Below are 24,455 nucleotides of genomic sequence, written 5' to 3'. Positions count from 1 at the left end.
GAGGAGTACTGTCCCACAGGCAAAAGATGATAGGTGGATAAGGGAGGGAGGGCATGCCAGCAAACAGGAGGATGGGGGAATGGCTCTGTGTTTGGAGGGGAATGGTGTGGAGAGCTGGAGGAAAGGAGACGGAGGGATAGGAAAGAGAGGGAGATTAGGGATTAGGCTAGCAGAAACCAGAGAATTCGATGTTAACGCCATCCAGTTAGAGAGTGCCCAGACAGAATATTAGGTGTTCCTCCTCCATTTTATGGGTGTCTTTGGGAGTGCATGAAGCCATGGATAGCCATGTCAATGTGAGTGTGGGGCACAGAATTGAGCTCTATCTCTCTCTCTCTCTCTCTTTCTCCTTTTCCCTCTCCCTCTCTCCTTTCCTCCAACTCTGCATTTACAGAGCCACCACCCTCCCCTGATCAATTCTCACCTTTCCTCTCCTGTCCAATTATGGCCTTTTCTCTATTGTCCTATACCTCTCCCCCTGTCCTTTCTTTCCTCCTCCCCCAGCCTTTTTATTCAGACACCTGCCTGCTTTTTGCTCATACCTTGAAGAGCTCAGGGCCAAAACGTTCATTCTATGTGTACGTGGAGGAGAGGGGGTTGGAGGGTTATAGGCGGAGAGCGGGAGATTTGAGCTAGTGGAGTTGTTCTAGTGAACCGGTGCGGACTCGAAAGGTCAACCTGGCCTGTTTCCGCTCCGTAAATGGTTATATATCTTTACCTCCTATGGATGCAGCGTGACCTGCTGAGTTCCTCCAGCAACTCTGTGTTTTTACTGCAATCACACCATTAGCAAACTTCTGTGTTTCTCTTTATCAGTACATCTGCTTTTTTTTGCATGTAATTATCTGTTCCCTTATCAAATATATATCCACCATACTTTCAAGCAGTGAATTCTTGATCACAATTACCAGCGACATGATGGAAATTTTATCCTTTTCCTGCCTGGATCTTTAGTAGTTTTTGTAAATCTGTCATTGGCCTTGTAATAATAGAAACAATTCTGTCCATTCACTCTATATAAATCCATCATGATTTCATCCTCCTAGCGTGTTCTGCTCAAAGAACAGTGTATGCTTTTTCATTCTATTCTTGTAACTGAAATCTGTCACACCTCTGTACATATTCTCCATGATTTTTACAACCAGGCATAACTGCGGAGAGAAGGATAGGATGCTCAACTCTTGTTGTGGAGTAATCAATGGTTTATAAAGGTTCAGGCGCCTCAGATTGAAGAGACTGCCATCCGTGCGGTACCGGATGTAAACAGCGTCTTCATTGTTGGGGTCTTTCATGGCTTGGTTCAGCATCATGCTGAAGAAGATTGAAAAGAGGGTTGGTGCGAGAACACAGCCTTGCTTCACGCCATTGTTAATGGAGAAGGGTTCAGAGAGCTCATTGCTGTAACTGACCCGACCTTGTTGGTTTTCGTGCAGTTGGATAATCATGTTGAGGAACTTTGGGGGACATCCGATGCGCTCTAGTATTTGCCAAAGCCCTTTCCTGCTCACGGTGTCGAAGGCTTTGGTGACGTCAACAAAGGTGATGTAGAGTCCTTTGTTTTGTTCTCTGCACTTTTCTTGGAGCTGTCTGAGGGCAAAGACCATGTCAGTGGTTCCTCTGTTTGCGCGAAAGCCGCACTGTGATTCTGGGAGAATATTCTCAGCGACACTAGGTATTATTCTATTTAGTAGAATCCTAGCGAAGATTTTGCCTGCAATGGAGAGCAACGTGATTCCCCTGTAGTTTGAGCAGTCTGATTTCTCGCCTTTGTTTTTGTACAGGGTGATGATGGTGGCATCACGAAGATCCTGAGGCAGTTTACCTTGGTCCCAACAAAGCTTGAAAAACTCATGCAGTTTGGCATGCAGAGTTTTGCCGCCAGCCTTCCAGACTTCTGGGGGGATTCCATCCATACCTGCTGCTTTGCCACTTTTCAGTTGTTCGATTGCCTTATATGTCTCATCCAGGGTGGGAACCTCATCCAGCTCTAGCCTTAGGGGCTGTTGAGGGAGCTGGAGCAGGGCGGAATCTTGGACTGAGCGGTTGGTACTGAAAAGAGATTGGAAGTGTTCTGACCATCGGTTGAGGATGGAGATCTTGTCGCTGAGGAGGACTTTGCCGTCTGAGCTGCGCAGCGGGCTTTGGACTTGGGGTGAGGGGCCGTACACAGCCTTTAGAGCCTCGTAGAAACCCCTGAAGTCGCCAATGTCCGCGCTGAGCTGTGTTCGTTTGGTGAGGCTAGTCCACCACTCATTTTGGATCTCCCGGAGTTTGCGCTGAAGATGGCTGCATGCGCGACGGAAGGCTTGTTTCTTCTCTGGACAGGACGGCTTTGTAAGGTGAGCCTGGTGGGCAGCTCGCTTCTTTGCCAGCAGCTCCTGGATTTCCTGGCTGTTTTCGTCAAACCAGTCCTTGTTTTTCCTGGAGGAGAAGCCCAGTACCTCTTCAGTGGATTGCAGTATGGTAGTCTTCAACTGATCCCAGACACCAAGACACAAGAGAAACTTGTCCGTGAACTACTCTTTGCAGATGATGCCGCTTTAGTTGCCCATTCAGAGCCAGCTCTTCAGCGCTTGACGTCCTGCTTTGCGGAAACTGCCAAAATGTTTGGCCTGGAAGTCAGCCTGAAGAAAACTGAGGTCCTCCATCAGCCAGCTCCCCACCATGACTACCAGCCCCCCCACATCTCCATCGGGCACACAAAACTCAAAACGGTCAACCAGTTTACCTATCTCGGCTGCACCATTTCATCAGATGCAAGGATCGACAATGAGATAGACAACAGACTCGCCAAGGCAAATAGCGCCTTTGGAAGACTACACAAAAGAGTCTGGAAAAACAACCAACTGAAAAACCTCACAAAGATAAGCGTATACAGAGCCGTTGTCATACCCACACTCCTGTTCGGCTCCGAATCATGGGTCCTCTACCGGCACCACCTACGGCTCCTAGAACGCTTCCACCAGCGTTGTCTCCGCTCCATCCTCAACATCCATTGGAGCGCTCACACCCCTAACGTCGAGGTACTCGAGATGGCAGAGGTCGACAGCATCGAGTCCACGCTGCTGAAGATCCAGCTGCGCTGGATGGGTCACGTCTCCAGAATGGAGGACCATCGCCTTCCCAAGATCGTATTATATGGCGAGCTCTCCACTGGCCACCGTGACAGAGGTGCACCAAAGAAAAGGTACAAGGACTGCCTAAAGAAATCTCTTGGTGCCTGCCACATTGACCACCGCCAGTGGGCTGATAACGCCTCAAACCGTGCATCTTGGCGCCTGACAGTTTGGCGGGCAGCAGCCTCCTTTGAAGAAGACCGTAGAGCCCACCTCACTGACAAAAGGCAAAGGAGGAAAAACCCAACACCCAACCCCAACCAACCAATTTTCCCTTGCAACCGCTGCAATCGTGTCTGCCTGTCCCGCATCGGACTGGTCAGCCACAAACGAGCCTGCAGCTGACGTGGACTTTTTACCCCCTCCATAAATCTTCGTCCGCGAAGCCAAGCCAAAGTAAAGTAAAAAGTAAATGAAGGTTCAACATAAGCACCTTGCTTTTCTTGTCGCTATTTGTCTTACCTAACCACTTCTGCCCCACTCTGCCAGTAAATGCCCTTTCTGTTCTTCCTTATGAAAATTCTCCCCATACTTTTTTTTCCGATTTCTCTGGAGGATGTGAACATAGCTGCTGATGCTGGGAATTATTGCCTATCCCTAATTGGTTCTCAATCCAGGAGGCAGTTACGAGTTAAGTGTATTGCCCTCGATCCCAGCATTGGCAGACTTCCTTGTTTAACAGCAGTTAAGAGTTAACCACATTGGTAGTTCCAGAGTCAAATATCGGGTAGACTGGTCATAAACAACAGATTTCTTACATTAAAGACATCAATGAATTAGATATGCTTTCATAAAGAACCATGTGATAACTTCAGAGGGGTAGTTGGTTTCTTTTAAATTGAGGTCGATTTTGTTACTGAATTTAAATTCTCTGGCGGCCTTGAATTGACCATTGAAGTTTGTTGATTCACTAACAACCCACACCACCATCTTGTCTCTCACAACCATTTGCCACTACTCCCTGCTGTGTCCTTGAACTGACCTCTGAATTATGCTGCTGTTGACCATTCCATCAGTTTTGGTTTTGCAAACTGCCTTTCATGAGAAGCAACCTGGGACCCAGTACATGTGACATCAACTGTATTACACTCATTAACTTTCAAAAAATTTAGTAAGTTGGTAAAACACAGTTCTCCACTGGTAATTCAGCCCTCAAAGGGACTGTTGTTTTTTTTCTCCCTTGTTATTGTTTGTAGAAGCTTCTCTGTTAATGAAGTGAGATTGACCAATTTACAGTTGTTGGATTTATTCTTGTCACCCTGAACAAAGAGTTAATGTTTACCATGCTGGAATTTTTGGGACAGTAGTGTGTGATGCATTCCACCCAAACTCATTCAGACATCTGCCTGTTTTTCCACATTGCCAGGTCTGAATCATTTCCTGTGGATGCTGGGTGACCTGCTGAGTTTCTCCAGCATGTTTGTGTATTGCACTGGACCCCAGCATCTGCATACTTTCTTGTTTAAGACCATGTGACTTGTTTAATGCGAGCATAGTCAGTGTCTCTAGTAATTCCTCATGATCTATTTTGATTCTAACCATGCTGAGACTTCTCAGTAAAATGCTTGGTTAAGAGAGATGCAGAATCGTCATTGTGCTTCAGCCAATCAGTGCCTATTGAAGACTTCTCATTGGCCTGTCAATTCTCACATTTGCATTGTACAGCTTTCTCCATCCCCACTGGGCCTTGGTGCAAGCTGCAGGTGATAATGAATGGATAAAGGACCCGAGATCCCCATTTAACACCGCATGGGCCTTACAGTCTTGTGCAGCTGTTTCTGAGCTTCAGGGCTGGACAGAGCATTATTGAATGAGTTCAAGACAACAATTGTGCTGTGAAATAGAAGTAAAGGGCACCACAAGCAGCATCAGATTAAATGGAAGAGGGGGAAAAATAGTTTAGTTGTAATTTATTTATTTGCCGCAAGCGCCGTGAGAAAGGTTCCTCTGAGAGCAAACTAACAGGGTATGAAATTATAATGCAAAGGAAGATCATTTAGCACCAAGCAATTGGCCTCATGAGAGCACTGTTATGGGGTTCCTTTGGGGAGCAATAGCTGCAGGGAAGACACTGTCTTTAAGACTGTTGGTGTCCGCTTTCACCCTCTTCAGTCTTCTCCCTGATGGTATGAGGGGAATGAGGCTTTCATGCCATCAATCCCTGCAGAAGCAGGAAAGGGATCCTGCTCACTGACTGCAAAGCCAATTCCTGAAATCACTTTTGGGGTTGAGCTCTCAGTGAGTGACAAGAACACCACAGTGACACAGCTGGGGGAGCCTGCTGACTCACCTGATGCTGTTTGTGTGGAGCCTGGACGTTCTCCACACGGACCATGTCGGTTTCTTTCTGGTATTTTGAGCCATTGGGAATGTGGGGAGAATAGGTTGCTGGAAAAAATAAGTAATGGGAGATGCAAGCTGGCCATATTGAGCCTTCTCCGACGTTGTATGGAAACTGCAGAACTGATGGCAGTGCTATAATACACCCAATGAGGCTGCATCAACATCTCTGCAGGGTGGCATGGTTAGCTCGCTGTCTGTAAGTAGTTTATTCTCCCCATGTCTGCATGGGTCTCTTCCAGGTGCTCCAGTTTCCTCCCACCCTGAAAAACGGACTGGGGTCATTGGTTAATTGGGGTATTTAGGCAACATGGGCTTGTGACCTAAAGGGCTGTATGTCTAAATTTTAAAAAAATTAAGTGGAGAAGCTAGCAAGCAGAATCACTTTCTGTTGTCTGGTAACACCAAGTCCTCTTAAATAAGTGTTAATAGGGCACGCTATAGTCAAAGCACAAAGTCAGCAAGTCGAAAAGATAGGCCAGTAGTTGTGACTCTCCAGCATTTGTTAATTTGTGGGAGAGAGTGGGTAGAGCAAGTTGCCAGCTGAAGCAGTGAATACAGCCTCAATTTTAACATTTAAGAAAAATTTGGACAGATAAGTGGGGGGGGGGGGGTGGGGGGCGGTGCTATGGACTGGATGCAGGTTGGTGGGGCTGGGCAGAATAATATTTCGGCACACTCTAGAAGAGCCGAAGGGCCTGTTTCCTGTGCTGTAATGTTCTATGGTTTTATTCACTGATTAGGTGCTTTTGATGGAGGCAGGGTAAACCCCTCATCCTTCTTTCCCTTTTAGATATTGAATGTTATTTCAGGCCCAAGTGCTCCTACTTTCTCTGTCCTGACTTCAGTCCCATAGCCCTGAGTTGTTCTCCCAGCTGGAAAATGCTTCACACACTGCACAGTACTTTTGACCTGTCGTCTCGAAGGGACAGCAAGTGGTTCAGCTGGCAGAGTTCCTGAGACCTGGGTTCAATCCTGACCTCTGCTGCTGAGTGGAGCCTGCACAATTTTCCTGTGTGAACCTCATAGATTTCTCCTGGGACCTCTGGCTTTCTCCCATGTCCCAAGAATGTGAATGGGTCATTGAGTGACGAATCTGGTGAGAGGGAGTGGAAAAATGATGAAAATGAGATGGGATCAATCAAGGGAAAGTGTGAATGTGCTAAATTGCTGTCACAAACTCATCGGGTCAAAGGATCTGTTTCTGCATGCACGACTCTTTGACTCACTCTCCCTTTGCCTTTTCTATTTCTCCACTGAGCATCTTTGACCAAGTTTTGGACATAGTCCTGTTGTTAGATGTTGAATACTCAGATTGTTCTCGACATTCTGACTTTGTCAAGGACTTTTGTCACTTCAACTGAACAGGACCTTATAGCAAAAGGAACCGCAAATAGGATAGTCCTCTAAATGAAACTGCTTTTATTTGCCAGGCCTTGTATGCTGCTTTTGGCATGCCAGCCTGTGTAGTACATTCTTATAACTAAAGAACTCAGTGGGTTAGATTGTGCATGACCTTGCGTGGGGCTTCCCATGGGATCCCTGTGTTCACACTAACCTGTAGCCATGTAATGCCCAGGCTCCTGAGTGCTTGCTGCTGGAGGTATCCTGCAAACTGGACTGTTCCTGGGCTCCCCTCATGGACTTCTAGCAGCTTATGCTAGAATATGGTGCTTCCGAATATCTCCAAGGATTGGAGACGTTCAAAAATATAAGTATTTAAATAATTAAAAATATTGAAAATTACTTTGAAATTAAAATATAATAAATTTATATGAAAACACTATTACATTTTGCAAATGAATTGAAAACTTTAGAATTAATTTAGGAAAGTAAGAATAACCAATCCACGTGACTTCACATCCCAGCTCAGTGTACGTAGACAAGCCCAGTCCACTGGCTAGTATAAAGCAAAGGGATCAGGTCGATTTGGGCCCCCAATTCCATCTGGTCAATGACCACAGCCAAACTTGCCACTAGCCCTAGCTGTGGGCAGGAGATCAAAATCAAAGCTGGCTAACCTCTGGCCCCTTCCATGCTCAATGTGTCAACGAAGAGATCTGGAATGAGATGACCAGCACACTGGGCCTCTCGACATAACCACTAGCTAAAAATCAGCATGATGTCCTGAGGTGATCCACCTTTGAATAAAACCCTTCCAAGTTTTGTTTTAGTTTAACTGCAGTGCACAGTGCCAGACAGCTTTTATTGTTTCTTATTTATTAATTTACACAATATGGGCTCCACTGATGAAGCCATTTTTTTTTCATATCTTTTATTTGTGTTTGACCGATAATGGTTGTGGTTGTCTGGAGATGGTTGTGTTTTTAAATAATTTTTTATTTTTCACACTATGAACCATATTTACCAATATACACAAAAACCTTTCCCTCTTGAATATACACAGTGTCATTTTCTCCCCTTTTTCCCCCCTCCCTCCATCCCACCCCCCTCCCTACCCACAAAACGTTCAAACATATACATTACAATAAACCCATTAACCAATATCATCACACAAAGAAAATAAATAAGAAAATTGTATCATCCACTTTTATACACTGGGTCAGTTCATTTCGTCTTCTTCCAATTCTATAATTTTAGGGGGTGGAGGTCCACGGTAGGCCCTCTCTGTTGTGTTCCATGTACGGTTCCCAAATTTGTTCGAATACTGTGACTTTATTTTTTAAATTATATGTTATTTTTTCCAATGGAATACATTTATTCATTTCTATGTACCATTGCTGTACTCTCAGGCTCTCTTCTGATTTCCAGGTTGACATTATACATTTTTTTGCTACAGCTAAGGCTATCATAATAAATCTTTTTTGTGCTTCATCCAATTTGAGGCCTAATTCTTTACTTCTTATATTACTTAGAAGAAAGATCTCTGGATTTTTTGGTATGTTGCTTTTTGTGATTTTATTTAATACCTGATTTAGATCTTCCCAAAACTTTTCCACTTTCTCACATGCCCAAATTGCATGTACTGTTGTTCCCGTTTCCTTCTTACAGCGAAAACATCTATCTGATACTGTTGGGTCCCATTTATTTAACTTTTGGGGTGCGATAACCAATTATATTGTTTCATGCGTAACCTCATGTTTATTGTATTTCTCATGGTTGCGGAGCATAGCTTTCCCATTTTTTATCTTTATGTTTAGATCTTGTTCCCACTTTTGTTTGTGTTTACAGCTTATTTCATCATTCTCTTTCTCTTGCAGCTTGATGTACATGTTTGTTATAAATCTTTTATTATCATTGTGTCTGTAATCACATATTCAAAGCTGCTTCCTTCTGATAACCTCACCCTGCTTCCCAATTTGTCCTTTATGTAGGTTTTCAGTTGGTGGTATGCAAACATTGTACCCTGAGTTATGCCATATTTGTACTTCATTTGTTCAAAAGATAATAAATTATTTCCCAAAAAACAATTTTCTATTCTTTTGATCCCTTTTCTCTCCCATTCTCTAAAGGAAAGATTATCTATTGTAAAAGGGATTAGTTGATTTTGCGTCAATAATAATTTTAGTAATTGGTCATTTGTTTTTTTCCTTTCTATGTGAATCTTCTTCCAAATGTTGAGCAGATGATGCAGTACTGGTGAACTTCTATGTTGCACCAGTTTTTCATCCCACTTATAAAGTATATGTTCTGGTACCTTTTCCTCTATTTTATCTAGCTCTAACCTGGTCCAATCTGGTTTTTCCCTTGTTTGATAAAAATCTGATAGATATCTTAATTGTGCTGCTCTATAATAATCCTTAAAGTTTGGTAGCTGTTCGCCCCCTTATTTGTGCCATTCTGTTAATTTATCTAGTGCTATCCTCGGTTTCCCCCCTCTCCATAAGAATTTCCTTATTATTTTCTTTAGCTCATTGAAGAATTTCTCTGCTAAGGGAATTGGTAACGATTGAAATAGATATTGTATCCTTAGGAAGATATTTATTTTAATGCAATTTACCCTTCCTATCAGTGTTAGTGGTAAATCTTTCCAATGTTCTAAGTCATCTTGTAATTTCTTCATTAATGGCTGATAATTTAATTTGTGTAGATGGCCTAGATTATTATCTAATCTAATACCTAGGTATCGGATTGCTTGTGTTTGCCATTTAAATGGTGATTCTTTCTTAACCTTTGTGAAATCCGCATTATTCATTGGCATCACTTTTATTTGCGTTGATCTTGTACCCCTATATTTCTCCATGTTCCTTCAATTTCTTATGTAATTCTTGATAATTCTGGTTCTGTTAAGTGTACTATGATGTCATCTGCAAATAGACTGATTTTATATTCCTTCTCTTTTATTCTTTTCCCTTTTGTTTTATTTTCTGTTCTTATCAGTTCTACCAAGGGTTCTATAGCTAAAGCGAATAGTGAGGGAGATAGTGGAAATTCCTGCCTAGTTGACCTGCTTAATTTAAATTGGTTGGATATATATCCATTTACTGTCACCTTCGCCAATGGTCCCTTATATAATGCTTTAATCCAATTAATATATTTCTCTGGTAGGTTGAACCTCTGTAGTATTTTGAATAAATAATTCCATTCTACCCTGTCAAAGGCTTTCTCTGCATCTAAAGCAACCGCCACTGTTGGCATCTTATTTCCTTGTACTGCATGGATTAAGTTAATGAACTTAGAGATATTGTCCGTTGTTCGTCTTTTCTTAATCAATCCAGTTTGATCTAGTTTTACTATTTTTACACAGTCGGCAAATCTGTTTGCTAATAGTTTTGCTATTATCTTATAATCTGAGTTAAGTAGAGATATTGGTCTATACGATGCTGGTGTTAGTGGATCTTTCCCAGTCTTTGGTATTACTGTAATTATTGCTGTTTTACATGAATCTGGCATGTTTTGTGTTTCTTCAATCTGGTTCATTACTTCCAGGAGATGAGGAATTAATAAGTATTTAAATGTTTTATAGAATTCTATTGGGAGTCCGTCCTCTCCAGTCGTTTTATTGTTCTGTAGCTTTTTTAATATATCCTGTATTTCCTCTATTTCAAATGATTTTATCAATTTGTTTTGCTCCTCTTCTTGCAATTTCGGTAGTTCAATTTTAGCTAGAAACTCATCTATTTTGTCTTCTTTCCCTTCATTCTCAGTTCAGTATAATTGCTTGTAGAATTCCTTGAAGTTTTCATTGATCTCTGTTGGGTTATATGTAATTTGTTTGTCCTTTTTCTTTGATGCCAATACCGTTCTTTCAGATTGTTCTGTTTTAAGCTGCCAATCTAGTATTTTGTGCGTTTTTTCTCCTAGGTCATACTACTTCTTCTTTATCTTCATTATGTTCTTCTCTACCTTATATGTTTGTAGTGTTTCGTATTTTAATTTTTTGTCTGCCAATTCTCTTCTTTTTGTTGTATCTTCCCTTGTTGCTAGTTCTTTTTCTGTACTTACTATTTCCCTTTCCAGCTGTTCTATTTCCCTATTTTAGTCCTTCTTCATCTTAGTTACATAACTTATTATCTGCCCTCTGATGAAGGCTTTCATTACATCCCATAATATAAATTTGTCTTTCATTGATTCCGTATTTATTTCAAAGTACATTTTAATTTGGTGCTCAATAAATTCTCTAAAATCCTGTCTTTTAAGTAGCATGGAGTTTAATCTCCATCTATACGTTCTTGGTGGGATGTCCTCCAGCTCTATTGCTAATAACAGGGGTGAGTGATCCGATAAAAATCGAGCTTTATATTCCGTTGGATATGGGCTGACAACAGGAACAGGTCAATCCTTGAGTATGTTTTATGACTACTTGAATAATATGAATATTCCTTCTCCTTTGGGTGTTGTCACTTCCATGTATCCAAAAGTTGCATTTCCTGCATTGATTTAACTATAAATTTGGCTACTTTGTTCTTTTTGCTAGTCTTTTGTCCAGTTTTATCCATGTTTGAATCCAAATTAAGGTTAAAGTTTCCTCCTATCAATATATTCCCCTGTGTATCTACGATCTTCAAAAAAATATCTTGCATAAACTTTTGATCCTCTTCATTAGGTGCATATATATTGAGCAAATTCCAAAGTTTTGAATATATCTGACACTTTATCATTACATACCTCCCTGCTGGATCTATTATTTCCTCCTCTATTTTGATTGGTACATTTTTATTTATTAATATAGCTACACCTCTGGCTTTTGAATTATATGATGCTGCCGTTACGTGCCCTACCCAGTCTCTCCTTAATTTATTATGTTCCACTTCAGTTAGATGTGTTTCCTGCACAAATGCTATATCTATTTTTTTTTCAGTAAATTTAATATCCTCTTCCTTTTAATTTGGCTTTGTATTCCATTAATGTTTATAGTCATATAGTTCAACATGGCCATTTCATACGTTGATTACATCTCATTTCTGTTTCCTCACCACCACCTTTCCACTTTTCCCCATTTCCATTTCTCAGTTTTCTTTTTTTTGAATGCACTGAATGACAACACTTCTAAAACAGGAAATATTTCAACTATTCCCACATCTAACATTCCCTTATCCCCAAGTGTCCCCCCCTCTCTGAGTCGATCCTTGTCCCTTGCTGGGCAACCGCAACACCCCTCGCCATTCGAACTGTGAACCCGTTAGCAAGTGTCAACTGATTTCATAGTAACTTATTCTCTCCCACCCAACCCCCTCCAAAAAGACTTTATCTTCACATTACAACAGAACTCCCCCTCTTTTCTTCTCTTTTTCATTTATTTATTATTAATTTTTTTAACCCCCTCCTCTTTTCCCCCCTCTCCCTTACTTCCCTTTTCTTCCCTCCTTTAGTTCTTACTTACACATTATTTTTACTTCTTTATATGTAGTTTGTCATCGTTCTTTGATCTTGTTACTTCTCTTCATCTCTCTTTCTGTCTTTCAGGCTGTGGTTTAGGGGGCTAATGTTCTGTGTGCCCTTTCTATTTCCATTCCTTCCTGCATTTCTGGCATTCCCAGGACTTTTGGGATCCATTCTTTTATAAATTCTTTCATATCTTTGCCTTCTTCATCTTCCTTAAGGCCCACTATCTTTATATTGTTTCGCCTACTATAGTTTTCCATTATATCCATCTTCTGAGCTAACAACTCTTGTGTTTCTTTAAGTTTTTTGTCGCTTTCTTCCAATTTTCTTTTTAAGTCGTTCACTTCCATATCTACCGCCATGACACATTTTTCCACATTTTCTAATCTTTTCCCTACATCTGTTATGACCAGCTCTATTCTACTCACTTTTTCTTCTGTACTTTTCATTTCACTAAATTCTAGTGTCAGCCATTCTTTTAATGCTTTCATTTGTTCTTGAAATTTTTTTTTATCTATGTCCATTCATTTTACCTCCTATTCCTCTGTCCAGAGCTTGGTGTTCTTCTTCTTCTGTGTCTGCTGTTGGGTTTGTGTCTTCTATTTCTCTTCCTTGTATCTGTGTCTCTTCTGACTTTCTTGTTGAGCTGCTTGTCTCAGTTTGTTGGGTATTATTTTTTCCCCATGATGTCTTGATGTATATATGTTGTGTCTCTAGTTTCCTTTTTTCTTTCACACCCCACCCGTTTCCATTGTTTTCTTTATCTTCCAGCTGGGAGCCCTGCTGTCGGGCCTCTCTCAGCTGTTCGTGCTGTGGAGTTTCACTCCACAGCTGGTCCCCCCTCCCTTCGGTGTTGTCCTTGTCGTACACATCGTGCATGCGCAATTGCGTACCCCTGTTTGTCTCCGTGAGCCATTTTTGTAGTCCTGCGATTAGTGGGTCGTGACCCTGCGGGTGTCTCCACTAACCTCAGGGAGTGGGCTCCTCTTTCCACAGCGGGTCCCTGCTTTTTCGTGCAGGTAAGGCCTTCACCTTTCTCTTTTGGCATCTTTCTTTTATCTTTTCTTCCTGTTGTTTTTGACTTTTCTTTCTTAGGTGCCATTTTCTCCACACCTTTATTTTTTATTTGTTGTGATTTGTGTGTCTGGGGCTTTGCTTTTTCTTCACTTTTTTCCTTCTTTTCTGGAGAGGGCTGGTATTCTTTTACCGGCCACTACTCCATCACGTGACTCCTCCCGAGATGGTTGTGTTTGATGATGATTGTGTTTGATTGGTGATGGTGTGGTTGTTTCCCAGTGAAGAAACAAAAAATGGCAGATGCTGGAACCTTGAACAAACAATGAGAAGCTGGAGGAACTCTGCGGGTCAGGTAACAGTCAGTCAACATTCCAGGTCAGGACCCCTTAGCAAGACGTGATAAAGGGCCCCAATTTGAAATGATGGTGGGCCGTGGATGGTACCTGACCTGCTGAGCTCCCCGAGCTGTTCATTTTTCAGTCTCATGGTGCTGCTCGGGAGAGAGACCCAAAAATATGATCCAGTGTCATATTTAACTCAGGATAGTGTATGACTTGAAAGAAATTACTTCACATAACATAAAGAAATGTCCCACAGCTCCTTATAAGGACTATGCATCAACATCCCACTGTAGTACTGGACTTGCACCCAATGGCTTCTATCCAACAGAGAATTGCCCAAATTCACCTGCATATAAATAGCAGGACACCTTCAGTCCTGCTAATGACCACATCATCAGCTTCCTACTCAGTCATCAACAGAATGATGGAAGACATCATCTACAGTGCTGCGCTTGAAAAATAACTTGGGATTCACAAGAACCACTTTGCGCAAGATCTCATTACAGCTTTCAGAGGTAAAAGAGTAGTGAACTGTTCTTGACATCAAGACAGTTCCTTAACCAAGTGTAGTCTCAGGGAGCCTTGGTCAAATTCATGTCAATGGCCTTCAAAGGAAAACGCTTCCATGGGTGGATTTGTACCTTGCAAAAGTGGTAATTTACTATAAGTCAATGATTGCATCCCCTGAATATTACTGTTGCCATTCTTCTGGGATAATCATTAGATTATTTTTAAATTTAGACATACAGCATGGTAACAGGCCCCTTCAGCCCATGACCCCATGCCACCCAATTACACCTCATTGATCTACAACCCCAGGTAGGCCTGGGAAAAACCCATGCAGATACAGGGAGAATGTAAAAACTCCTTACAGACAGTTGGGGCGGGGGGGGGGAGGGAGATTCGAACCCTGGTCCCAATCGCTGGCGCTGTAAAGGTGTTACGCTAACTGTACCACCCCTTTATTTTCATCTGCTGGTTCAATGAGATCATGGGGTCAAAGTTCGGTGATGAATTAAGTTTAATTCCATTCACAACTCTTCAACAAATGAAGCAGCCCACACCTGCCCAAGACCCAAATGGCTCATCAACTTCTCCAATTTCCATTAACCCACCCCACCATGTCTCTCTCTTTCCCTACCCCCATCCCTTCCTTCTCCTATCAGAGATCTACCATTCTTACCCATCAACTGCCCTCCCCCCATCATTTCTCAACATCTTTCTCTTCTTCCCTCAAGTTCAAATTTATTATTATCTGATTGCATAAATATAACCTGGCAAAATAGCATTCTCCAGTCCTCGGTACACACAAACGGGAAGACACACAACCAGACATAGCACGCATCCAGACAAACAATACATATAGTGCGCAGGACAAATGTACATACATAAAAATAAATAAATATTATTTAGTTAATATGAGCGTCTCGGATGGTTAGTGTGAGCAGTTCCTTTGGTTGTTCAGCGTTCTCACTGCCTGATGGTTCTGGCTGTGATACTCCTGTATCTCTCTCCCAATATGAATAACTGAAAGTTACTGTGTGCAGGGTGGAAGGTGTCCTCAACAATTTTGCACGGCTTCATGAGACATTGAGGGGGGTGGGGGGTAGGGGGGGAAACAGATGCCAATGATTCTCTCTTCCATTCTTATGGTCTTGTGGGTTGACCTCCGATCCAATTCTCTACAGCAATGTAGTTGGCCAGGACGCTCATGGTAGAACTTCCGTAGAAGGTTGACATAATGGTGGCCGGTAGCCTTGCCACTTCAGTTGTCTCAGGAAGTGCAGTTGCTGTTGCTAATTCCTGACAAGTGAGCAGATGGGCCACATGTTAAGTGGACTCCAAGGAACTTGGTGCTCTCTACTTTCTCCACTACTGATTTATTGATTTATTCCTGGTCCTCTGGAAGTCCAAGATCATCTCCTTCATCTTGTCCATGTTGAGACTCAGGTTGTTATTCACTCATCATATTATGAGATTTTCCACTTCTTCTCTGTTGTGTGACTCATCGTTGTTGCTTACACCCTCCCACCTGTATCCACCTGACTTCTTTGTTAGCCGGTGCTCCTCTTTCTGTTACTTCCATCTCTCCTCCTCCCCACCATCTTATTATCCAGGCATCTGCCTGTCTTTTCTCTTATTCCTGACGAAGGGCTCAGGCCAGAATCGTCGACTGCCCTGTGGATGCTATGTGACCTGCTGAGTTTCTCCAGCACTTTTATTTTCTGCCCTTGACTCCAGCCCCTGCAGATTTTTTTCAATTAAGGCCACATCTTTGACATGCCTGGCACCCACTTCTCAAAACAAATTGTCCATTCTGACAAAAGCTTTTCAGGGGAACAGAAGAGAATATGTAACATCCTCATACAGTGAAAAACCTGGCCCCTTGGAGGCATCAAGCACCCAGCAGCTGCACAGGGGCGATTTGGGACTACAAAAAGTGCATGCAGCATCCCAACTCCCCACTCAGTTGAGCACCACCTGTGGAAATTCTATACAATCTCCCCCGCCACCACCGAACCTGCAGAACTGGAGCAGAAGCAAGGTAACCTTGATGCTGAAGGTCTGCCTGAAAGGTAGTCATTGAGATCCTTCTCCACTTTGTTAGTGCACAGACAGACACTGCTTGGTTCTGCCTGAGTGCAGTCCCAACTAAAGTGACATTGGGCGAAAGGAAATCATGCCACAAGGTTATGAATCAATTTTGAAATGACAGCACAGATGACAGTGAATCCAGCACTATCCTGCTACAGTTCACCCTCAGGCATCCAACACAGATGAGGATCTGCTTGCTTCCGGCAGCTGTATCAACGGCTCAAATCTCCCCTTGCCATAGTCTTGTTACTGTTTTGTTCCGTTCACATCCAATTATTGTTATTTATTGCCATGTCACTGGGTAACAAATTAAGTTTTGGTCACATGAATCTGTGCTGGCAAATTAGCTGATGGACAAGAGTCCTTTTTGTGTGCATAACACATAAGTGCTGGAGAAACTCATCAGATGATGTAGTATCCACACAAGGTAAAGGTATAACCAAGGCCTGAATCCTTCGTCAGGTATAAGCCAAAACAGGTTGGATACAAAAAAAAGGTAGGGAGAGGAGGGAGGAAGGGGCAGTGGAAGGAGCACAGGCTAACAGATAACAGGTCAGAGGTGGGTACAGGAGGGAAGGTGGAAAGTGCCAGGGGAGAGGATAGAGCAAGAGAGAGATGGGGGCGGATTACAGAAATTGGAGAAGTCGATGTTAATGTCACCCGGTTGGAGAATGCCAAGATGGGGCCCAGGCCTGAAATGTTTCTTCTAGACTACTTAACTTGGAATCAGGACAAGACTGTCGAAGTGTCCAGATGGATCTGTGCACAACAATTGGTCATGTTGATCGCATTGCCTGATACCTGACTCCCGAGCTCTGTTACAGGAACGGATTACCAGGTCAACAGAAGGATGTATGCAAAGCCTGCTTCAAGAAACGAAACATCCCATCCTGCTCCTGACATCCCTTCCCTGCCAGGATAAAAATATTAAACAGAGTGGGATATGTGGCTCCTGCTCTTTCAACAACACATCCATCAAGACGTAGATGGCATCAGAGACTGAACGTTTTTTCTCAATGAATATTCATTGCTTGTTCCTTATTTAGGCCAGGTACAGAGTGTGAAGTTGGAACTCATGATGTAAAGGAATTATTAAACTCAAGCCTCAAAATGCAATTCATGCAACAACTGAAGATAGAAATGTAGAAAATAAGTGTAGAAGGCCATTCAGCCCTTCAACCCTGTTCCACCATTCAACATAATCATGGCTGATCATATAATGTCAGTCCCCTATTCCTGTTTTCTTCATACCCCTTGATTCCTTTAACCAATAAGGTTACATCCAATTCCCTTTGAATATATCTAATGAACTGGCCTCAACAACTTTCTGTGCCAATGAGTTCCACAAGCTAAGTCTGTCTGAGTGAAGAAGTTTCTCCTCATCTCCATCCAAAATGGCTTCCCCCTCATCTTTAGACTGTGACTCCTTGTTCTGGAGCACCAAGAACATTCTTCCTGAATCCAATGTGTCTCATCCTGTCGAAATTTTATGTGTATCAATGTGATCCCCTCTCATTCTTCTAAATTTCAATGAGTATAACCTTGTTTTGTGTAGACTTTCTTTCCATGTTGGTAGGTTTAACCCAAAGTGGAGCACTATAGTGATCTCTCCTGGGTTACATTGCATTACACTGGAAACATATTCTGGGACTCCATGCCAGGATTTTGAATTTTTGCATGAAAATAATGCCCAGTGATGTCCATGATGGTGCACTTTTCCAGAATTGCAGCTTAATGTTGAGTTACATTAGTCCAAAATCAAATGGTTGTTGATAGCACTTGGACCAGCCAGGTTTCACCAACTTGCCATCTGGAGCTCCTCACTCTAAACTGTACAATTTGCCAGTCTGTTCCACACTATTGTGGATACTGTCTACAGAAAGCTCACATTTAACCCCGAGCCTTTTTTGGATGTCCAGTAGCATTTTGTCCTGGAAAAATTTCTCTGATCCATTTTGCCCAGATGCACATCTTCCATTACTGAAAGACACAGAATGTGCTTTAAGTGTTGTGAGTGGTACAGGTTTTTACCAAGACTGTGTGTGAGGAGGCACAAAGGGGCTGATTCCACTGCCAAACCCGGACTAAAAGGCCTGTCCTCCTCCCTAGACTCTGCCGAGTTGCATTGAATACATAGGCTACACTCCAAGATTTGTACCTCCTGTGCTGTCAGTCGCAAGCTCTCACAGCCTGGTGTGTACTCATGGTCAATGTCAATGTCACTGTCACACTAAGCTTCTTAGTCTTGGATGGTTCCAGCTGAGCTCTGCCACACCTTAGAACATTTTTTTGTTAATTTAAATTTATTTAGAAGATATGGAAGCTGATTCTTCTCATTGAAACCCGGCCTGCCAATTAACCTAGCAGCCCTGAACATTTCTAGAGGAAACCGGAGCACCTGGGGAAAACCTATGCAGACATGGAAAGAATGTGCAAACTCCTGATAGACAGCAGTAGATTGGAACTGGGTCGCTGGCTCTGTAATAGCATTGTGCTGACCAGAATGCTAATTGTCCTCTTGCTGTTTCATTGGGGCATTCACTCATGCTCTGTACCCAATGAGAAAAAAAATTCTCATTCACTCTTTTGGCCGGGGATGAGGCAGAGCTGGCACAGGGATGTTCCAGCATTGCAGATTTTTTATGGAGGACAGCATTTAAATTTTCCTTTACAGCCAGACTTATTAATTTCAAGATGCTCCATTGGCAAATTGTGCAGCTGATAGTTGCAGACAGATGGGGGCTCAGATGGGAAGGAAAGAGATAGTATGAGGTGGATGTTGGGAAAATAATAAAGTGCAATAAATAAGCAGGCTCAATGTCAAGCAGCAAATGGGGTTAAAGTACAGAGTAATGTAAAAATGGCTAAACAGAAGAGGTCTTACCTAAGTATTTTATCTCTAACTAGCATGCTACAAGGTAGGGTGACCGAAGCTGGCAGTTGAATGGTGAGGGACATCTGACATTAAGGAAGGAAAGTGAAAGGTTAAAGAAATGGGACCAGCATGATTGAGAAAGGGTGAATAAGGTAGAGTGATGCACACCTGATCCCTCTGGACCAATGTCTCTTTCTGTTCTTGATCTCCGGTGCTGTCAGAACTCCTGTGTGGACCCCAGAGAGCGGGGAGCAGAGACACAGCTCTGCTCTGAAGAATTCAACCATACGGTCCTAATACCAACGACTTAATTCAGACTTCAAACAGCCTATTAAGGGAGCTGACAGTGTTTTTAAGTTAAATCCTGCGGAGGTCTGTGCCCAAGATGTCAGCGCGTGTGATCGGCAGTGGCCAAGAGGGGTTGCAGACTCTGGGGAGCAGCAGACCAGCACAGAGAACCAGAAACAAGAAGAATATCCACTCTACCCCCAGCGAACCAGTGAGGGGCTCAGCAACTGAGGGGCCCATGCAAGCTGTTGGCGACCTGAGGTAGGGGGACCTACAAGGGCTGCGGGCTGCTGGAGACTGGCTCATAGACATCATGTATTGGAGCTGGAATTCATGTGAGGGTGCTGAGGGCAAGAATGGCTCCTGAAGGGCTTTGGGAGCTGAAAGGTTCCTGATCATGTCGAAGGTTTGAATCTGGAGCTCAGGTTGCAGATGGATTGAATAGGAGTTTGTGCAGCTGCAGGAAAATCTGCGGATACTCAGTGTCTCTGATGGGACTGTCTTTTGATTCTCTTTCCTTCTTACTGTAAGGGGTGCCGGGTGACACTATTGGCGACTCTTTCTGCCACAGTAGGCAAAAGGAAATTTCATGTATTAGTACTTGTTCTGTACTATTACATCACATTAAATGAATCTTGTATGTACAATAGCTCTCCTTCCCTCCTGCTAACTGCAGACCATTAATGCCTCGTGTTTTCCTTTGAGCGCCGCACCATATTAATTCAAATGCTTTCTTCAGGCTGCTCAGACTACTCCACTAACAGTGAAAACCTTCTTCCTTGATGTGAGGTGTGTATGATTTGCCTTGATTCCCATTGACAAGGTTTTACAAGAGCACCTCATGGCAAGCATATGAAGGAGACAAGTTTATCCTTAGGTTAGTGACATTCACCTTTAGTGTCATCAGCCTCTTTGGGCATTTCTCTTTATTTGCAAGTATTCCCCAACTTACGACTGTAATTAGGACTGACGGATCGGTCATATCTCGAAATGGACGCAAGTCGAAATTTTTCCCCTGTGCGTGGAGTACGAAAGTCTTTTTTTTTCAATTTTTTATTTTTCACACTATGAACCATATTAACCAAAATACACACAAATATTTCCCTCTTGAATATACACAGTGTCATTTTCTCCCCTTTTTCCCCACTCCCTTCCCTCCCTCCTTCCCACCCCCCTCCCTACCCACTAAACGTTCAACATATACAATACAATAAACCCATTAAACAATGTCATCACACAATGAAAATAAACAAGAAAATTGTGTCATCTACTTTTACACACTGGGTCAGTTAATTTCGTCTTCTTCTCATTCTATCATTTTAGGGGGTGGAGGTCCACGGTAGGCCCTCTCTGTTGTGTTCCATGTACGGTTCCCAAATTTGTTCGAATACTGTGACTTTATTTTTTAAATTATATGTTATATTTTCCAATGGAATACATTTATTCATTTCTATGTACCATTGCTGTACTCTCAGGCTCTCTTCTGATTTCCAGGTTGACATTATACATTTTTTTGCTACAGCTAAGGCTATCATAATAAATCTTTTTTGTGCTTCATCCAATTTGAGGTCTAATTCTTTACTTCTTATATTACTTAGAAGAAAGATCTCTGGATTTTTTGGTATGTTCTTTTTTGTGATTTTATTTAATACCTGATTTAGATCTTCCCAAAACTTTTCCACTTTCTCACATGCCCAAATTGCATGTACTGTTGTTCCCGTTTCCTTCTTACAGCAAAAACATCTATCTGATACTGTTGGGTCCCATTTATTTAACTTTTGGGGCGTGATATATAGCCTGTGTAACCAATTATATTGTTTCATGCGTAACCTCGTGTTTATTGTATTTCTCATAGTTGCGGAGCATAGCTTTCTCATTTTTAATTTTTTATCTTTATGTTTAGATCTTGTTTGGGTTTACAGCTTATTTCATCATTCTCTTTCTCTTGCAGCTTGATGTACATGTTTGTTATAAATCTTTTAATTATCATTGTGTCTGTAATCACATATTCAAAGCTGCTTCCTTCTGATAACCTTAGGCTGCTTCCCAATTTGTCCTTTAAGTAGGTTTTCAGTTGGTGGTATGCAAATATTGTACTGTGAGTTATACCATATTTGTACTTCATTTGTTCAAAAGATAATAAATTATTTCCCAAAAAAACATTTTCTATTCTTTTGATCCCTTTTCTCTCCCATTCTCTAAAGGAAAGGTTATCTATTGTAAAAGGGATTAGTTGATTTTGCATCATAATAATTTTAGTAATTGGTCATTTGTTTTTTTCCTTTCTATGTGAATCTTCTTCCAAATGTTGAGCAGATGATGCAGTACTGGTGAACTTCTTTGTTGCACCAGTTTTTCATCCCACTTATAAAGTATATGTTCTGGTACCTTCTCGCCTATTTTATTTAGCTCTCACCTGGTCCAATCTGGTTTTTTCCTTGTTTGATAAAAATCTGACAGATATCTTAATTGTGCTGCTCTATAATAATTCTTAAAGTTTGGTAGCTGTTCGCCCCCTTGTACCATTCTGTTAATTTGTCTAGCACTATCCTCGGTTTCCCCCCTTTCAATAAGAATTTCCTTACTATTTTCTTTAGCTCATTGAAGAATTTCTCTGTTAAGGGAATTGGTAACAATTATCCTTCGGAAGATATTAATTTTAATGCAATTTACCTTCCTATCAGTGTTAGTGGTAAATCTTTCCAATGTTCTAAGTCGTCTTGTAATTTCTTCATTAATGGCTGATAATTTAATTTGTATAGATGGCCTAGATTATTATCTAGTCTAATACCTAGGTATCGATTGCTTGTGTTTGCCATTTAAATTGGGATTCTTTCTTAAACTTTGTGAAATCCACATTATTCATTGGCATCGCTTCACTTTTATCTGCGTTGATCTTGTAACCCAATATTTCTCCATATTCCTTCAATTTCTTATGTAATTCTTTTATTGATAATTCTGGTTCTGTAAAGTATACTATGATGTCATCTGCATATAGACTGATTTTATATTCCTTTTCTTTTATTTTTATCCCTCTTATTTTATTTTCTGTTCTTATCAGTTCTGCCAAGGGTTCTATAGCTAAAGCGAACAGTGAGGGAGATAGTGGACATCCCTGCCTAGTTGACCTGCAAAATTGAAATTGGTTCGATATATATCCATTTACTGTCTCCTTCGCCAATGGTCCCTTATGTAATGCTTTAATCCAATTAATATATTTCTCTGGTAGGTTGAACCTCTAGTACTTTGAACAAATAATTCCATTCTAAGCTGTCTAAGGCTTTCTCTGCGTCTAAAGCAACCACCACTGTTGGCGTCTTATTTCCTTGTACTGCATGGATTAAGTTAATGAACTTAGAGATATTGTCCGTTGTTCATATTTTCTTAATCAATCCAGTTTGATCTAGTTTTACTATTTTTGGAACACAGTCGGCAAATCTGTTTGCTAATAGTTTTGCTATTATCTTATAATCTGAGTTAAGTAGAGATATTGGTCTATACGATGCTGGTGTCAGTGGATCTTTCCCCGTCTTTGGTATTACTGTAATTATTGCTGTTTTATATGAATCTGGCATGTTTTGTGTTTCTTCTGTCTGGTTCATTACTTCCAGGAGAGGAGGAATTAATAACTTTTTAACTGTTTTATGGAATTCTATTGGGAGTCCATCCTCTCCAGGCATTGTTCAGTAGCTTTTTTAATATATCCTGTATTTCCTCTATTTCAAATGGTTTTATCAATTTGTTTTGCTCCTCTTCTTGCAATTTCGGTAGTTCAATTTTAGCTAGAAACTCATCTATTTTGTCTTCTTTCCCTTCGGTCTCAGTTCGGTATAATTGCTTGTAGAATTCCTTGAAGTTTTCATCGATCTCTGTTGGGTTATATGGAGTACTAAAGTCTTAAAGCAAACGTTTTAATCAAATTTCTTTTCATCATAGATTTGACGATAACAACTTAAATCTTCCTGAATTTGTCGATCAACTGCCATGAATCTTTGCACAATCTGATCTATGCTTACCTTGTTTGTCGGCGACCTGGGGTCCTTGGGTCTGTAGGCTGGATACAACCATATTAATTCCGCATGCACGCAAGAATTAGGATGGCCGTGCCCAGCTTCAGGACCCTGGAACACCGACCAACAAGGTAAGTATGCATATTTTGGCTCTTACATGCCCTGTATCCCTGTTAGAGTTTGGCAAATACAACATAATTTGTGTACATTTTAGATTTTTTGTTTATATTTTTAAATTTTCGGTTGTATTTGCGGATGGACATAAGTCGCATAGGTCGCAAATCTGTAATTGTATTTCATTCTATGTAACAGTGGCCTTCTTGTTTCTTGTTAAATACCAGTTCTACATACATGTGGTGTTTCTCCCCCTGAAGTTTGTGGCTCTTGTCTTTTTCTGTTGATATTAGTTTAAACCTCACACTTATATTAATGAGTATAGCTACTCCCCTTGCTTTTGTGGTAAATGTCCAACTCAATCCTTTTTAACTTTATATGTTGTGTTAGAGAGGTGAGTCTCTTAAATAAGTGCAATATAAGTGGAATGTCTCTTTAAATACCTAAGGATTTTTTTTCTCTTAATTGGAGAATTAATCCCCCTTTCATTCAAGGAGATTATTTTAAGTTGACTAATTGTACCTTAAAGAAAATTTAAAAAATAGATGCCTCAGAGCATAAAGATAGAGCGAGAACTATAAGTGTGAGAATAATTAAAAAACAGAACCATATCATATCCCTGTGAACGACCCCTAAACTAAACATCCTCAGGGGGTAGGCTACTCTCTCTAAATATACAAGAGCTCTCAACAGTTACAAAAAAATGTAATGAGCATTAAACCACATTAATTAAGAATTCTGGGTTCTACAGCCTCTGAATGAGTACATAAAATGTGGTAAAGCAACATGAATAGAACTTAGATTATAACATATGTAAATTTTTAATAAAAGAAACATTAAAAATATCTTAAAACACTAGTGTGAGAGGTGTCAAGTCAAAAGTTAAGGAGATGTATTTTCCATAATGGCCAGTTGGGAAAGAATCCATGTTGTGAAACTTGCTCGTGTCCTCATATCAGAATCACAGCCGTCC

The 24,455-nt window shown here is 41.3% G+C and overlaps 1 protein-coding gene across 3 annotated transcripts in view; it reads left to right on the top strand.

The window, feature by feature from the left end:
- Nucleotides 1-24,455, top strand: part of LOC138763159 (E3 ubiquitin-protein ligase RNF123) — a 377,998-nt gene that overhangs the window by 231,261 nt on the left and 122,282 nt on the right. The window contains exon 36 of one of the 3 annotated variants that reach the window (XM_069936875.1): nt 23,295-23,389. The exons of the other annotated variants lie outside the window; for them this stretch is intronic. Within the exon in view, the coding sequence (XP_069792976.1) occupies nt 23,295-23,346 (52 nt within the window). The 3' untranslated portion in view covers nt 23,347-23,389. Of the gene's footprint in view, nt 1-23,294; nt 23,390-24,455 lie in introns of those variants that run through there. 3 annotated transcript variants of the gene reach the window in all.

The sequence above is a fragment of the Narcine bancroftii genome, chromosome 5 (genome assembly GCF_036971445.1).
Source record: "Narcine bancroftii isolate sNarBan1 chromosome 5, sNarBan1.hap1, whole genome shotgun sequence".
Lineage (NCBI taxonomy): Eukaryota > Metazoa > Chordata > Chondrichthyes > Torpediniformes > Narcinidae > Narcine > Narcine bancroftii.
The sequence above is the reverse complement of the archived record's forward strand: the minus strand, read 5'-3'. Positions and strand labels throughout refer to the sequence as shown.